The sequence below is a fragment of the Mercenaria mercenaria genome, chromosome 1, assembly GCF_021730395.1.
Source record: "Mercenaria mercenaria strain notata chromosome 1, MADL_Memer_1, whole genome shotgun sequence".
NCBI classification, from domain to species: domain Eukaryota; kingdom Metazoa; phylum Mollusca; class Bivalvia; order Venerida; family Veneridae; genus Mercenaria; species Mercenaria mercenaria.
The window spans coordinates 71,029,378-71,048,709 of NC_069361.1; the positions used below are offsets into that span (position 1 = coordinate 71,029,378).

The 19,332-nt window shown below is 33.3% G+C and overlaps 1 protein-coding gene across 4 annotated transcripts in view; it reads right to left on the minus strand.

Annotated features, from left to right (window-relative positions):
• Positions 1 to 2,505: 2,505 nt before the first annotated feature.
• LOC128559231 (ephrin type-A receptor 2-like) overlaps positions 2,506 to 19,332 on the minus strand; it is a 76,553-nt gene continuing 59,726 nt past the window's right edge. For all 4 annotated transcript variants that reach the window (XM_053550468.1, XM_053550457.1, XM_053550461.1 and 1 more), the window contains exons 17-19: positions 10,236 to 10,491; positions 9,914 to 10,010; positions 2,506 to 9,340 (exon numbers count right to left, since the gene is read on the minus strand). In XM_053550468.1, the coding sequence (XP_053406443.1) occupies positions 9,010 to 9,340; positions 9,914 to 10,010; positions 10,236 to 10,491 (684 nt within the window). In that variant the 3' untranslated portion in view covers positions 2,506 to 9,009. The remainder of the gene's footprint in view (positions 9,341 to 9,913; positions 10,011 to 10,235; positions 10,492 to 19,332) is intronic.

A 19,332-nucleotide genomic window follows, 5' to 3' on the forward strand; every position in this document is an offset into this window, starting at 1 on the left:
TATTTTCTCGACAAAGAAAAACGAATTTCCGCCGTGGCACCTCAAATGTTATCTTGAAAAATGATACTCTTCCAAATGGCGGCGATGCATAGATAATATAATAGAGGGATCAGCTGTTATTCTGACTGAACAGCTTTCTGTTACTTGAGGGGCATAAAAGTTGGGTACAAACTTTGAAATCAAATTAAGTGATGATCTTTTCCCGAATTTCCAACTGTATGTACACAAGCATTCTGACCAAGTGTCAAATAAATATTGATGGTATATTTTTTAGCTATAGAACTTTGCAGTTTTTTTTTAAAATTTTAATTCAAACATCTAAAATCTTACCTGGGGACAGTGGAAAATGTCAATTTTACATACTTAAACGTACAAAAAATTATATTAATAGCATAAAAAAGGTACAAAAAAGTGCATCAATATACTAAATTAGTCGCATATATTCACCCAAAGCAGATTCTAATGTCATATATTTAAACTGCTTTGAGAAATTTTCCCAGGACAGAAAATGTGACGAAAATATAGAATGACGCATCTAAGATTATGACATAAGAGATTCTACTTCTGTGCCATTACATACGAATTATTTCAGGGCCAGACGGTTGAAAACAGCATTTCAAAAACATAATTATGATAAAAAGTCATAACGTTGAAAATGTTGTCCAGTACTGTAAAATGCGAATGATTTGCGTTGTTAGAATCGAAATAATAAATATGTGCCAAAAATTTTATCAGTTAATAAAATATGAGCAGTCGTTCGGATGCGAATAATTAACCCACTCGTGCTGCGCAATTGTGATTTAATCATTACGCATCCAAACTCCTGCCCATATTTTATTAACAGTTACTGATAAAATGTAGGAACAGATTTATTATTTCTTAATTAAAGGTAAGAAATGCAAAGTGTTAAAAATAAATAATTCAGTCTGATAAAAGAATGGAGCACACGTCGACATTGCAACAGCGGCGTATCATAATAAATCCGCCCATATCACCAAATCCGTTTAGAGTATCCGTGACTGAGCACTTCGAATCACTTGTCACCGCCATCTAGCAGACTTTCAGGAAGTCGTTGTTCTACCCACGTGCTCGTCTGTATCTGAAATGTTTCCAACCGGATGTACATCTAGGGTCTTTGTGTCGGTTCGACTTAAAATCCAACTAACAATCTAAACAGATTCCCCTAAAAGCTTTTATAAATTCATGTATTTATTTAAAAAATTATGTTTTGTTCTCAAAACTGTAAAATCTAACTAAAATCTGACATATTTGAAACTATTATATGAACAAATACAGATATATTGCGACATTTTTCTCCATTTCAGAATTAATGGAATCATTAGACCTGCATATCAGTCATTACAGTTCTTAAATATAAACCACTTGGCCATAAAATCACTTCCTGAAAAAAAGATTTTTTTTCTTTTCTATGACTCTGTTGAGATAAGCAACTGTAAAGGGGTGGGGTGAGTAAAAGAAAGGGAAAAAGAGAATTTCTAATCAGCCAAATAACATATTTTTTTAATGGAATGGGAAATGTATAATTTCAACAGACTGTGGTCATTTCTAATTATCTAGTAAGAGATACACCATATTCTACATATACATTTATACTGTTACATGTCAGCGAAGTATTGTGATAATGATATATACATGTATATAATTAATTCAATAGGCAACGTAGGTTATGTATTACATTAATGTTTAAAATGGATACATGAAATTATTTAGAACATGGTCGTACCAGTTAATTGTGGAATATTTAATCTCAACAGCCTGTGTAAGTCAGAGGAATTGTATGTTCAGAAAGACCGACCTGATACAATCAGAATCTTTATTTCGGAAATATCTGCCTACGTGACTAATTATTCTAAAGACAATTTTTAAATACTGTTTCGCGGAAGCAATGAGAAAGATAGCATAGATGTTTGCAATTATAGTGATATATATTATTATTTACAAACCTCCTCAGTATCAATACCAAATGACAACGTTTCACCACATTTATAGATATTTTTTCATAATTTGGAATATCACTTTTGGAATGTATAATCCTTTCGCTAATGAAGCAGTTTAACTTTTACCCTGCTAAATTTCTAAAATGGACTGTCCCTCATTCAGTTTGGGCAGTACCATTTAATGTTTGAAGGGGTGTTAACTGAAAATTTACTGACTGAAAAGAGAACAGTGCAGATCATGATAAGCCTGAACGGTAGTCTGTGTTCAGACCGTATGTTTTGTTCACAGGAGATAACTCCTGAAGCTATTCAAATTTTGTATAATTATGTCCCTTTCTTCTCAAAACATACATATAGATAATCAGAGCCAAGACTGATGAAGTCCGAATATATAACAGAATTATTTTTTCTAAAAAAAAGATTATCTAGTCGGTAGCCAGACTTCCTGAACGGATGTACAGTCTGATCTGGATCTGCACTGGTCGCAAAGGCAAAATCACCTGCCACCAGCAGGCTACAGGATAATAAAGCAAAATAAAACAAGATGTGATTTTATTTTCTTTATTTACTTTTGTAAGAAATGAGCAATATGCACATAACAAGATGACAATTTCACAGTGCGGGACTACATTATAACAAATCATTTCATATTTTAAACCTTTCAAATATTTACATCTATATGGCATCCATCGTATAACAATAAACAAAGATTTAACACTTCGAAGTATATACAAAGTATTCAAGTACAAATATACATATATGGAAAAAAAATGTACTGCACAAACCAGTCTCTTTAATGAACCGAAAGAACGACATAACCTTGGTATATGTCTTACTTATTTGTAGATAAAATGGATCGTGATGTTTAAAATGTGTTTAAAAATCTTGAAAACCTCTGTTTAAGTTCTGTTTCTGTTTACTTGTTAAAAACTGAATATTTGTGGAATAAATACATTACGAGATTACGTAATTCAAAATACATGTTATTAAAAAAAACTGTACGCTGTAGTTTTTTTGTGACTGTTGCAAAAATTAAAAAAAAAAAAAAAAAAAAAAAAAAACTGTACGCTATAGTTTTTTTGTGACTGTTGCAAATGATCTTACTACGCTAACGAATGTCTGCAATTATTCGCATTTCATCAGACAGGTATTAGGTCCATAATAGAGTACCTCCTATTTGAAGAGTATTCAATTCCTACCATAAACCTACTTTGACAGCAATTTTCAAGGGGGGGGGGGGGGGGGGGGGTGTAGGTTCAAGCCCCACTGGGACTAAATTCTTTTTCCCTTGTTTTCTTTTTTTTTCTAGTAAGTTTTTACTTCTTTCAAGACTTGTTATTGATTTATTGTACAAAAATGGAAAAAAATCATTTGATATGCGATTTCTTGCTGCTAAAGGTGAATTTACCTCTAAAACAGAATGGGTAGAGATACACATCTTTAAAAATACTGAGTTACATGCGGTAAAAGTTCTCTATTTTGCCTTCATTCTTTAGATTACATATTGTGGAAGAAATGTAGGTAGGTTTTACTTCTGCCCCAAGGTTATTTTTGAATGACGTGAGCAACATTCATAACAGACCCGCAGGATTCGACCATAATTTTTCAATACTGGAGTTGGAATTCTGTCTGATTAAATCCGTTTACTCGAGGCACCCTAGAAAAAATGATATTGACAGTTTTTATTTTAAGTTTTATGATTGTTTACCAATAGTTTGATGTTTCTTTCATAAAAAATAATGGAATAATAAATTCTCTGAATACATTTTGGATAAAGGCCACCGCTTTGAAATTTGTCTCTACTTGATCTTTAGGAAATTCCATAAATTACACAAAATTTATAAAAAAACGGCACGGTAAAAGTTTTTAAAAATTTGCATATAAGTGCGAAGCACGGTCAACTGTAAGAATATACCAAGCAAATGCCATTTTTTAAACATTACTATTAGGGACCTAATACCTTAAATGGAAATATTTTTACGTATTTCAATTAATGTTTTATATTTGACAATACAGGATTATTGTATCTATCTTAAGGTAATGGACACGTTTCCGGTTTATGTTTTCTCCGTTTGCGAATCCGGTATTTTCCGGTTGATATGGAAAATAATTTGAGCCGCGCCATGAGAAAACCAACATAGTGGCTTTGCGACCAGCATGGATCCAGACCAGCCTGCGCATCCGCGCAGTCTGATCAGGATCCATGCTGTTCGCTTTCAAAGCTTATCGCAATAAGAGAAACTGTTAGCGAACAGTATGGATCCTGACCAGACTGCGCGGATGCGCATGCTGGTGTGGATCCATGCTGGTCGCAAACGCACTATGTTGGTTTTCTCATGGCGCGGCTCATTTTCTGTATGGCCGAAGGATTCCTAAATCAAATACGAAGGATACGTTTTCACACGGAAATTGCCGATTGCCATTACGGGTAATCTACCTTAAGGTTATGAACTATATTGAATCTTGTTCTCTGGTAACTACAAGCAACTGTAACCGAACGTATCGTCTCTCCTTCGTAACACTGACAAATGAAAGTACGAAGGACAAACATAGTACTAAAATTATCAAGTTATCAATACTGTACTAAAACTATCCAGAATTATCCAGTTATCAAATCAAATTATGACCACATGACCATTTTGGACAAGTCTTGTCGGCTAATTTGAAAAACGATGTCCTGCCTTCACTTATACAAATTATGAAATATAACTGCATTAGATGTACAAAGGCTAGTGAATGAAAACTATTTTCCAGCTTGTTTTTGTAAACTTCTGTTCTCAACTGGTGGCCTATTTTGATGCGATAACTCATAGCCTAGAGACATGCCCCAGGATAAACATCAAAGTTTCAAAATCATTAAAACAGACAGCAACGTATATTGAAAATATCAATCATAGATCAACATTATTAAATTGATAAGGGAACATCTAAATTCGCTCCATTTCATCTCTCAGTGCTTGACTAGCTATTTATACTGCATACACTATATGTATTGAGTGTTTCGTTACTAACTGAACCACTTTACTTTTCCCCAACTACTAACAAATTTTGTAAAAGTTGACGCATATCTGGGGGCATTACTATCTATCGTACTTGTGTCCGTCATATACAAACGATGTATTCAGCTATACAAAAATAACAACTTAATACAGCAAAATTGCCAAAGAAGGGCTTTCACATCTGTTTCGTTGCTTTGAAACGGGCCTATACAACATAATTCCAAAAAGAATGAAAAATACACATATATATACCTGTACGAGTACCTGAGCGCTCCCGCAACCACTTGACAATTGTGACAAATAAAGATAATTTTCATTAAAAAAGGCAATCACTTGGCTATTTTTACACTGATGAATAAGATACAAGTAAAATCTTGAATTTCATTTAAAAGTGCAACCTCATGGCTATTGTTACGAATAAAAATAAGTAAAATCTTGAATTTCATTCAAAAGTGCCGCCACCTGGCTATTGTTACGAACAAAAATAAGCAAAATCTTGAATTTCATTTAAAAGTGCAACCACTTGGCTATTGTTACGAATGAAAATAAGTAAAATCTTAAATTTCAAATAAAAATATTCACACTGAGCAACATTTTTGATTGTCATTTCCCCCATGATTGTCTGTACAGTTATCAAATTATTCGTGAATAAATAAAATGTATACTTCAGTAAGAACATATATGTATACAGTTACTTACAAGAAGATAAAAAATACACCTCTTCCTAACATAATGTTAAACTTCACAGAACAATATTACTTTTTCCAACATAATATAAATTGTGACGTCCGTGACGCTGCGCGGATGAAATAGCTAAACAATATACATGATATAAAAATACAATTCGTTTGTTTAACATGTCGGATGAACATAACAACCATACATTACATTTTCAAATTATTGTGATAATTCAATCTTACACTAAAACAAACAAATGCCGGCTTCTGTATATTAACTACGTCATTAGAACAGAAAAATGACAAAAACAGTTCATTTGCTGTGTAATAGATTAGTATTTAAAATAGCATTCAACTTAAAATGCTGTGCTTCAATATAACAAAATAATGATGCAATAAAAAGTCATAAACGATAATTAAAATGTAACGTAAAGATGGTTGTATTCGTCTAGTTTTGATTTAATTATTTCATAATCCAGCCATATTTTATCTATTGCAGACATTCTGTCAAGATTTATCAAATCAAAAAGAAACTTGAACTATCAGATGTTTCCAGTAAAGTATTTAATCTTTAAGACAAATGTACTTCATGCACTTTTAAAGAACAATCTGCATGGCTATGGAAAAAATGATATATATATACTGTATCAAATCGAACTTTTTTATCACTATATTTATTTGAAGTAAGCTAATCAGATAGTCAAAACGACGGTCTATATCAAATTGAACTAGTTTATTATTTTATTTATTTGAGGTATTAGCGAAGCATATTGTCAAAATTTCGTTCTATATCAAATAGAACTAGTATATCGTTCTATTTATTTAAAGTAAGCTATACATAGTCAGAATGACGTTCTATATCAAATTAAACCACTATTTCAATACAGTTATTTGAAGTAAGCTAAACGTCAAAACTCCGCTCTGTAACAAATTTAACTAGCATATCATTTTATTTAATTGAAGTAGGCTAAGCATACAGTCAAAATGATGTCCTGTGACAAATCGAAGAATGCTAATTTTCCAGACAATGCATCAACATTATTGAAAAATAAATCAAAAATCTGTTTAGTAAATGTCAAAAATATCAAGACACAATAAATAAAAGAAAAGCTTATCAATAAATGTATACAAACTTGTGAAAAATGGTCTTGTATATTGATGACGAAAAGAAAAATGAAAAGAAGTAGTATCTTGACCACGACCTGTTATTTTACCCATATCTGCTGAGCATGGAAGTTAACGATGGTATTCTGTAATGCATTATTTCAATTGCTCTTACGGTATTGTCAGCGGAAAAAACTTTAAATGTAACCACAAATACGCCAGGTAAATGACTGATGTCATTAGTGAAGTTTTTGTAATTAGAATAACACAAAAAACAAAGGTTTTTCAACATTATTTCTATAAACTACAAAATGTTGTTTAGCCTTGAAATTCACGTGCACAGGACATTGTACATTCTACTACTACAAGTATGAAGAAGAGGTATAATTACTTAAGTTGGATTCAAAACAGGTATATAACAATATTTTCAGAACAATTGCGTTAAAGCCTGGTCAGTGGTCGCTGGAGCACTTAAAAATACTAGTCAAGTTAATATATTTCACAGTATTGTGACACAATAACAACAAAATCAATGTACAGGGGAAAAGGTCCGAGCAGAACAAACGTAACTCTTCCATTACCTACAAAAGACGAGTTAAAAAGTGTCGATACATTTTGTAATATAAATTAATCTGAAAGAAGAAAAGTCTGAAAATTATGGTCAAATTAACATAAATTCGAACGCATGTTATAGCTTTCTATGGCTTGCATTGATAATCTCTGTGTCACAAGGATCATGACGTCACAACCTCGTAATTTGAATACACAGCTTCTAAAATAATGCATTGTTGCAAAAATTGACATTTAAACCGGGTATTCAAAACTTGAAATGTAGAATAAAAAGCTTACTATTTGTTTGTAAAACAAACATCGATGGTACACGCAAATTATGAAAATATGCTATAACCAAATATTTGCAGATCTTGTGTGTTGTAAATAACATTTTATGTATACTGAATATAGTAAAAAGATAATGACGACAGAGTTGGAACTTTTTTACCACCCATTTCAAATACAAGTTCCAACAGCATTGTTTCCCATCTAAAAAAAAAACAATCATACTAATACACAAAAGTTATGTTTCCTTATTTCAAATTAATCATTTAGAAATTTAGAGGCCAACGTAAAGCATAAGTTTTATTTTAAACAGATGCAATGTGTTTATGACTCTTTAAAAACTTACAGGATTTAGTATTGCTTACATCTATTGCTTCACTGTTAAACTGGTAAAAATGGGATAATGGCCACATTATCATTTGCGGCAACAAAACTGATTTATGTACAAATGAAACTTTTCGCCCTGCACTTGAGTTTGGAAAGTTCCAATGAAAGGATAAAAAGGAATAACAAATATAAAATTATATGATACTACAAATGAAGTTCAAAGACATAGATCATGATTATTATTTTGTTCTTTGGAATAGTACAAACATTTCTATAACAATTCCAACAACAAAATAAAAAGTGAAAGTTATAAATCATTTTACTCGTATAATTCAGCATAAAACGTAAAAGCAAAACCAGTTTGTGCCTCAACAGATACTTTGGTCCTATCAAAACAATGCATTTAGTTGAAACAAATGCCTGACAAGCCCATGTGCCCTTTCTCCACATAACAATGATCATTCTTCTCATATGCAATATTTCTAAAGTCTGTTGAAACAAAATGTACAAAATTTGCTAAAGGGGGGAAGTTTGAAGCATTTCTAAATTTTAGAGCTGGACGAAAAAGCACATGGACTTACAATGAACTTGCTAGAAAACAGAACAGTGTTTTATGGGTTTCATATCCAACATTAATCTATCAAATAATCTAAAAGTTGTAGCTTCCATCTAATATTTTCAGCCATTAATTTCACGTGCAGCATAACAAACAAATCAAGTTCATCTCCGATTCTTCACAATGGTCAATTTTATACAATACTTCATCATGGTCTATATGTACAGCTTTCTCTCAATGTAAACGTCATACCCGTAACCAATGTGCCATGACAACAACTTCAGCACCATTTCCCACATCCACTACCCGCGGGAAATATCTACCGTACTATATCCCCACAGAGGTAATTGTTACATTTTAAAGATTTCACGCTTCACCTTATATTTACTGACCGTATACTGGATTTTATACAGCCATTAAACGTCTTGACACCATTGCAGATACTGCAAATTGATTAGGTCTCTGTGAAGGAAGTATAGATACTTTTCTGCCAGTTTGGTGAAAGATATGTAAGTAAAACTCATATTGTAAACATCAGTGCTCTCCATACTTCATAAAATTGTTATATTGTGAGTGTCAAAATCACCCTTCCGTTTTAAAAGTCTTTCCACTGATTTGTCATGTATACTAACGTTTACTGTCAATTCATCTTTCGATGACTTCCGCTGTGGTTGAAGTGCTTGCGCAGCTAACAACGATTTTGTATCATCTGACGCAGGACTTCCGCTGCTACTCTCCGGGGTGGACAGGGGGACGTTTATATTGTCCAAGTCCAAGTAATTTCGGTCTCGTGTTAATAAAAGTTCCAACTGAACACGCAGGTCGGTAAAATTTGGTCTGTCTGCTGGATTTTCCAACCAACATTGCCTCATGATTATGTATCTGGAACAATAAATGTATAGCACTGAATTACTAGTAGGTAGGTAAGTCTTTAAGATCTTTTGAAGGTTAATCTACAAAACTCTATCAATTCATTGAACTAACGTGAAAATGTAAGTTATTCTACAAACCTAAAACTCAGGCATCAGGCGTTCTAACTGTTATAGAACAAAATAATACCTTTAGGCAGAATTAATGAAAGTTATCTACCTTTGACAGAAATCTTAACATATTACTTCTTCAAATGAGGCACAAGGGAACATTTCTTCCGAGTCGTATTATGTAAGAATAGAATATATACGCAGGCATATGATTCAGTTAAAGATTCTACATTTCAATTCCTGAAAAATCCTTTTCCAATATAGTAATAATGGGCAATTCCATCCAGCAAAAGCCTGAAATCAGGTTGAGTCCTAGAAAATCCTAGACCTGTATATGACAGAACCCAGGAAAGTATCGATGTATAAGGTGCAATAAGATGAGTAAAATGCAATAAGACAGCATCGGGGCTGGAAGTCAGAAAATGTTGTTTGTTTTTATTTTGTACAGGTTCAAACAGTTAAGAATAATACTCACATTTCGTCTGAACAGTTGCTTGGTTTTTCCATTCGATAATTATTTGACAACAAATAATATAAATCTGCTAAGGCTATGTTCGGATATGGAGATGCTCCTGCAAATATAATAACAGGAAATGACGTCAACAAAAGACACATACAATTTTCACTCATTCGTTGTCCTGACGAAATCGTTAAAAGTTCAAGAATTCAGTCTGGTCACGTGATATTCGAGCTTTCATGATGGAGCGTTTCATATTACTGCAACTTTTTACCCTTCAAACAAAAGTCCACGGACATTTAATTTTAACTGAACCCGCAAATACTGAATCATTTCTTACCCATAGTGACGATTTCCCATAACAGAATTCCAAAAGACCAGACGTCACTCTGTGTAGTGAAGACACGGTCTCGTAAAGATTCTACAGCCATCCACTTGAGAGGGAGCTTCCCATTGGTCAGTTTCTTGTACTGATTATCATTAAATATGTCACGTGATAGGCCAAAGTCACACACTTTGATGATCTTGTCAAATCCGAGTAGGACATTTCTTGCAGCCAGGTCACGATGAACGTACTTCTTGTCTCCCAAGTATTCCTACAATAAATTGCAAAGGTAAGTTCTCTAATACATGTACAAGCCCTGACTTTTACGAAATAACATTTTTCGTTGACTCTTTATCTTCTATTTGAGTTTACTGCTTTGCTGCAAATATTTATTTTTAAGGACAGTTTTTTTTTTTTAATTTCGACATAATGACATTTGGCACACACAGACTTGTTCAGTCAAAATAAATTCTTGTACCGGTATTGTATTTTGTAACTGCTGTGACTGTTAATTTACCTGTAATAATAATATTGCATTTGAACGGTCGTCCACGTGATATTTACGATGTTTTGAGGAGTATGTTTGATTGAAATTAGACATTAAAGGCCGAAAATGACTGTGAGAATACTCCAATGACCGTACTAATTATGATATGATTTCAGACTTTGTCTCAGCATTCAAGCGGTTTTCTTTTTTTACCCAGATTTATGTAAATTGTTCAAAAGTACTTTCATTTATTATTGCAATTTTTTTTTTAATTAAAAGCTTTATATTGTCTGCACAATATGTTGAAAGTATGTCTACTGCGTTAATAACGCACTGTAAGTTTGACGTGAATTAGACTGAATTTAGCATGTTTATAGATATTAACTTAAATGAAAATCTTAAATAAATATTTGTTTTATATTCTGCAGATGTCGCTACCTATTTCTTATATGTTAACAGTGTGATGTATTTCCTAATACAAAAAAAAACATTATCGTGGGTAGTGCTTACCCTGCTAAATTTCTAAAGTGGACTGGTCCATCATTCAATTTGGGCCATACCACTTATTATTCAAAGGGGTGTTCACTGAAGGTTTACTGACTGTATAACGAACAGTGCAGACCATGATCAGTCTGCACATCCGTGGTCATAAAGGCAGAATTACTTGGCGCCAGCAGGCTAAAGGTTAAAAAGTCTTGATCTAGGAAGCATTTTAATACCGGTTTCTTTCACCACTTACATTTGTACTAGGTGATCTAGCACCGAAACCATATCACTTTGCAGTTATTCTTAGGCAGCCGTAAAAAATACACTTACATGAAACATATGGTGTCTGTATTATTGTGCAAGTCTGTACCCGAACACTAAAGGTGCAATTGTTCTGAAGAAAGTGTTAAATATTCTAAACGGAAAGAATGCGTTTATCTTTAAACGAAAAGTAAATTTATATACCTGGCACCCTATAAATTTCCTTCTAACTAGTGTGTGATAGAAACAGACAAAAAAGATCTTTAACTGTTCTTGTAGCCTGTTTGATTATGTTAAGATAGTTCAAATGGAGAAAGTATTTGATGCAAAATGCTTCGGAATGCAGTTAATCTTTCAAACTAGTCGGATGATCCGCGTGATGGAGGCGATTTTTTATACGATAAGTTTCTATCTCTGATTTAGCAATTAAACACCTGTGTGATCTAGAAGCCTCTTCAGCATCTTCGAAGAAATTATCTAACGAAAGAATATCGCTAGCATTTTATGAAAAACAGTACGAGAAAATTCAAGAACACATTTGACTTTGACAAGTCTGGCATGAGTGATTAGCAGACATGTAATCTAGCTTTAGCTAAAAACTGATTATTTTTGTCGTAAATAAAACTACAAAACAAAATGTGGGTATCTGGGTAAATCTATAAATAGTAACAGATTGATTTCGCTTAGGTTTTGTTGAAACACAGCGTTCAGGTCATTAACATTGATGCTGATGAGGAAAAAGAAACTATCTGTGGAGAAGACGAGTTTTTAGTGTTACCGATCAGGCAGAAACTTAACGAAGTTAGAGGTGTTTTTGCCAACATAATTTTTCGACCTTTGCAAAAACATTTTACTTCTACTATAAGTCGGCTTATACTCAATGCTGGAACAAAATGTTTTTTTCAGAAATATTAGCTAAACTGGCTGACCAGTGCCTTTGTGCCAGAACAGAACAGAACAGTTTTTATTGCCTTATATGTCAGAAATACAATGTGCTCGATTAACCTGACAATAACCTGTTGCAAAATGAAACGTGTCAGTGGCATGAAGTTAAAACAATGAAGCTTTGCCTTAGACAATAAACATAAGTTCTGTCTACGTCATCGAGGTATGTAACCAATTTGTTTTGGCTCATGGGAAAATACATCATCACTTTGATGGATATCAAAATAACATAAATTCTTATCTCTGTTTAAGAAAATAATTAAATTTGAGATAAAAGTGAAAATACGCTTACAGTCTATCGGCAGCGATAGATATTTGATAGAAGGATTTATCACTGCCACACGCATTTTAATGATGGTTAGCATATACAAACACAAAAATGAAAAACAGGAGAGATAAAAAATCATTGATAAAGCGTAACTTGCTCACAGACGAATATTTTGGGATTAAGAATATTATGTTTATTAGTTACAATATAACAGTAAAATGAATTTATTGTATGTAAGCACTTGATAATGTCTTAACTTTTTCTAAAAAATACGAGAAAACTAAGCCATTTTATTTATTTAAAATCCTGTTATTAAACAATAAAACAAGTAACGTGACCGGTATGTACGGGGTGTACCCATCGGGAGATAAAACTAACAGACAGCTACTAGTACTAGTATCGTTGTTTGCATTAACCTATGGAATTCGCAATTACCCTGTTTACAGACCTTATATTTGGTAGCCGCTAGATAATATCATTTTAGGATATTCAAATGTCTTTCAGACTGTGTTATTTTGTTTCCCAAAATAGAACCAGGCAGGACTTTTGCTAAGATATAAGAAAGTATACAAAAAAAAAAAAAACACGTAAAACTAAAAAGACCATCTGAACGATGGCTGCCATACTAATAATAATATGAACGCTAATATGAACGCTTTATATATTTATGTTTCGTCAAATAAAATATAGCTATTTTTTGTTTTAGTTGTTTCCTCAAAGATGGTTAATCAGATTTTTGGCAACTTATGGATTTATTATATACCTATATAAATTCTGTCAAAAATACACCTTGCATTTCACAAGGATATACGAACAGGCTGAAAACATCCCGTATTGTACCTTCCAAAATCCCGTATTGTAGTTTCCGTATTGTATGTTGCCGGACTACTTTCATTAATATGCATGAGCTGACACACTTATATAAATAGCGCACTCATTTCATTTTAACATCAATAAACATTTAAGATTTTGTTCGATTACAAATAAAAATAAGCAAACAAAAAGATGGAGGTATATAATAAAAGGGTCATTACAACAGTAGCTAGATCTGGGATTTTGTATTCGGCTCTCGTGGATTTTGCAACGACGGATCACACTCGGCCTATGTGCGCCTCGTGAGATCCGACCTGGCAAAATCCACTGGAGCCGAATACAGCAACCCAGATCGAGCTAGTGTTATAATAACCCTATTTTATTCAAAACTTGGCCAAAACATCATTAACATTTTATTTGTGTTCACCGAGTTCTTAATACACGCCAGATTTTCACTGGAAATATTTTTAAAAATTGATATTCTTATCCTGTTTTCCCAACCAAGACAGCGATATTTTAGCATAAGTATAAATTAAATGAGCCGTGCCATGAGAAAACCAACATAGTGGGTATGCGACCAGCATGGATCCAGACCAGCCTGCGCATCCGCGCAGTCTGGTCAGGCTCCATGCTGTTCGCTTTTAAAGCCTATTGGAATTGGAGAAACTGTTAGCGAACAGCATGGAGCCTGACCAGACTGCGCGGATGCGCAGGCTGGTCTGGATCCATGCTGGTCGCATACCCACTATGTTGGTTTTCCCATGGCACGGCTCAAATATACATATTATGCCTAATGAAACATAATAATATAAGCACTACTATATTAAAGCTGTCAAAGATTTGCATTGACAAGAACATATATTGCAAAAAAAAAATATTAGAAATGCATGTTCATAAAATCATTATTAACTTTCGGTTGTGCAACCAAGACAGATTTAAAATGGATAAATTCCGAAGCTACACGCTGTTTGAAAACTTGCCTTTTGTTTCGGGTAGTTGAAATATTTCAATATTTATCAAATCCAAATGTAAAACTATGTTATACTGAAATCAAAAGAAATAGTCCACCTTTTAAATGTTTTTATATAAAAGGGAGGTAATTACAAAAATTCATAAAAAGTAATAAACTATATTTTTTCCAATAGGGTGTTTTGTTATTTTGATAAATCTCTAACAGAATATGTTTAAACTGAAAAATGTCATAAAATGTTGCTCAAATGTGATTGACCACCTTAAATAAAACTTGCAAATGAATAAATAGATGTAGAGATAAAGTTTTTGATTCCTTAAAATAGCGTTACATAAAGACTCTAAAATTCGTCTTCAGCTTCCAGACAGTGAATATTGATCATAAATGCGTACCTGTTAAACATCTTTTTTCTCTCTATTTTTATACTGTTTATATGTTTTCATGTCTGTTTATTCATTTTTATCTAAACATATTGAATCAAAACATATGGAACGAACTATGATATAAGTGCCAACGTATGAAAATCTAGATGTACATCATCAAAGATAGATTGTATTTATTTACTTACATAGTCTATTACTTAATACCTTGAGAGCTATGTGCTACGCAGAGTGAAGAGAAATTGAGTATATCAGAAACCTTGTTTCAAGTAAAATATGAGCATTACTTAAAGCAAAAAACAAAACAAAAAACAAAAAAAACAAAAACACACTTCAATAACACGTGAAAAAGAAAAAAATAAACAATGGCAGGGCTTGCCAAAGTATTCAACTTATATCACTTACTGCAACATTATTATGCAGAATGTATTAAAGACCTACTTAAGGACGAGTAATTGCCCCTTTTTTTGTGACGTAAATTAACACTCTAATGCTAATCTGTCTCTTTTATTCAAGAAACATTTTTATGTATTAAGCATTTTATATGGTGTCTGCCTCTTAATAAAGTATTCAGAAAGTAAGAGTTTAGATAGTTCTTATAGAATAAATTGCATAGTACATGCATTTATCATATGATGTGTTAGGAAAATAAGTTAACAAGAAACAATTGTTTGGTATGCGAGTTTTCTGCAGCATATGTGGAACATATAAAATTCATTTTGCTTTGATTTATATCACAAGGAATGTGGAATTTAACGCAAAAACAATACGGATCTTGCTAAGTTAGATGCATATCTTCTCAAAGAAATTTTGCATCAGCCAAAGATTATCGGATTAGAGGAAACAGCTTAATCTCCCAGATAATGCAGAGATCTTGTTATGTCTGTTTTTGCACTCAAGCCTGCTTGTTCCCCATTAACGTATAACGCCCTGACACGTTTGATCGGTAAATATTTTGAAATCGTTAAAAGTAGGGAGAAAACTTTTTAATTGCGTTTTTAACACATACCTTTCTTCAATTCTTGTCTGCAAAATGCACTAGTTCACATTTTTAATACACTTATTTTCGGACTACCATAGGGTGGTCTCGTCACGCGAGAACATTGGCACGCACTGGCTAGTTTTGTTCAATTTTGTTTTTTAACGAAATGATACGAAATGTGTCTTGAAAAATGTAAAAGAAAATCATAGTGTTGTTACGAACTATTATTTATAATCAACATTTATATACTAGTATTTTGAATTTGTAACAAAAGTAACCCAAGAATGTACGAAAGTATGTAATATTATTTTTTTAGATCGAATATCTTAAGTTCATCAATATTTACCTTACTAAGTCATAACAATGTAACAATCAAAACTAAAATGACATAGATTAATTATGTTAATGTTTGTTCAAATGATGTTACAATATTTATAATTAAAGACCTAAAATTATGCCTGAATGTCTTAAATTATTTCAAAATGAGCCTTGTAAGTTGTCACAAAAGGACGTGTCAGCTGTGCACCTATGTATGAGTTGTCTATGTATTACGTATTGTTCACGTATATACCGATGCGCTGTTATATCTTAAGACAAATAAATGTATGTTCTGTTCTGTTCTGTATCACAGACTAGCCACTAGACTGATAATAAAGCTATTTCTACATTGTTTCTACCTTTTTGTCTAATTCCATTTCATAATGACAAAGGCCAGTCTATTCTAGAGATTTTTTTGAGGAATGATGACATTGAATATAGGATATAGACTGGATCAGTTCACTAAATTACATCATAAAACTGTAAAAAAAACTAAATGCCTGAAAATCAACACTTCAAAGCATAAAATCTCTTTCTCCAGTACAGTTATAATTATCTATATAGGGGAATTCTGGCAGTTAAAAGCCAGAAATTAGGAAATGTCCTGCAAAAAAGGTATGTGTTATTAAACGATATGAAAATGTTTATATATACCATGAAATAATAAAAATATATTTCCCGTTTCGAGTCCAATTAGAATGCAAATTAGACTGAGAAACGTACAAAAACAAGCTATGATTTTTCTGTCTACTCCTATGAAACGAATAACAAGAGGACCATGATGGTCCTGAATCGCTCACCTCTTCCCACATGACCCAGTTTTGAGTATGACGTCGTTTATTCTATTATTTGACATAGTGACCTAGTTTTTGAGCTCATGTGACCCAGTTTTGAACTTGACCTAGATATTATCAAGATAAAAATTCTGACCAATTTTCATGAAGATCCATTGAAAAATATGGTCTCTAGAGAGGTCACAAGGTTTTTCTATTATTTGACCTGTTGACCTAGTTTTCGAAGGTACGTGACCCTGTTTTGAACTTTACCTAGATATCATGAATATTCTCACTAATTTTCATGAAGATCTCATGAAAAATATGGCCTCTAGAGAGGTCACAAGGTTTTTCTATTTTTATATCTACTGGCCTAGTTTTTGACCGCACGTGACCCAGTTTTGAAACTGATCTAGATATCATCAAGGTGAACATTCAGATCAATTTTCATGAACATCCATTGAAAAATATGACCTCTAGAGAGGTCAAAAGATTTTAATAATTTTAGACCTACTGACCTAGTTTTTGATCGCAGTTGACCCAGTTTCAAATCTGACCTAGATATCATCAAGATGAACATTCAGACCAACTTTCATACAGATCACATGAAAAGTATGGCCTCTAGAGAGGTCACAATGTTTTTTTTATTATTTGACCTACTGACCTAGTTTTTTATGGCACGTGACCCAGGTTCAAACTTGACCTAGATATCATCAAGGTGAACATTCTGACCAATTTCTATAGAGATCCGTTCAAAAGTATGGCCTCTAGAGGTCACAAGGTTTTTCTATTTTTAGACCTACTGACCTAGTTTTTGACCGCACATGACCCTGTTTCAAACTTGACCTAGATATCATCAAGATGAACATTCAGACCAATTTTCATACAGATCCGATGAAAAATATGGCCTTTAGAGAGGTCACAAGGTTTTTCTATTATTTGACCTACTGACCTAGTTTTTGAAGGCACGTGACCCACTTTCAAACTTGACCTAGATACCATCAAGGTGAACATTCAGACCAATTTTCATACAGATCCCATGAAAAATATGGCCTCTAGAGAGGTCACAAGGTTTTTCTATTATTTGACCTACTGACCTAGTTTTTGATGGCATGTGACCCACTTTCAAACCTGACCTAGATATCATCAAGTTGAACATTCAGATCAATTTTCATGAAGATCTCATGAAATATATGGCCTCTAGAGAGGTCACAAGGTTTTTCTATTTTTAGACCTACTGACCTAGTTTTTGACCGCACATGACCCAGTTTCAAACTTGGCCTAGATATCAACAAGATGAACATTCAGACCAACTTTCATACAGATCCCATGAAAAATATGGCCTTTAGAGAGGTCACAAGGTTTTTCTATTATTTGACCTACTGACCTAGATTTCGAAGGCACGTGACCCAGTTTCGAATTTGATCTAGATATCATCAAGGTGAACATTCTGACCAATTTTCATGAAGATCTCATGAAATATATGGCCTCTAGAGAGGTCACAAGGTTTTTCTATTTTTAGACCTACTGACCTAGTTTTTGATGGCACGTGACCCAGTTTCGAACTTGACCTAGATATCATCAAGATGAACATTCTGACCAACTTTCATAAAGATCCCATGAAAAATGTGACCTCTAGAGTGGTCACAAGCAAAAGTTTACGGACGGACGCACGCACGCACGGACGCACGCACGGACGACAGACGACGGACACCGCACGATCACAAAAGCTCACCTTGTCACTTTGTGACAGGTGAGCTAAAAATGAAATAGATCTAGCATTCCAGTCAATCGTGAATAACCGGGTTTTCATCTCATTTTTGTTTAATTATGTCAGAAAAAAATAGTTTCTTGAATATTAAAATGAAACGCTTGCTAATACGATATTAAACTACCCAGATAGACAGGGATATATCTTCTTAATCATTATACACCTGCAAATGCAAAAGTATTTCCTAGGATTTCATGTTTTTGTAATACTATCTCCCATTTTAAAAGCCTTTTCCCATCCAGTATATTTCCACCTTGGTTTACAGTAATCACATTTTTCAAAATACAGTTCTTCAATCTTCTCCTTGTCAGTTAGAAGTTTTAATCCAGGAAGACAGTTTCTGACTCCACCTATAGAATGTTTTGTTGTTAATATTGTAAAACATATTGAAGACACCAATAGATATATATCAAATGTTACAGAAACATACCGTACTAATTTGTTCGAGAAACAAGTTCGCGAGCATGTCTTACCTCTGAGGTTTCCATCTCCATAATCAAATTGAGTTTAAAATTCAAACATAACCACAATCAAATTGAATTTCAGGTCGCTGACTTCGAGTCTCTTGCCCCTCACCGACGTGGGTTCGAACCTCACTTGGGGTGATGGATTCTTCATAAATACGAGGAAGCCATCCAGCTGGCTTACGGAAGGCCGG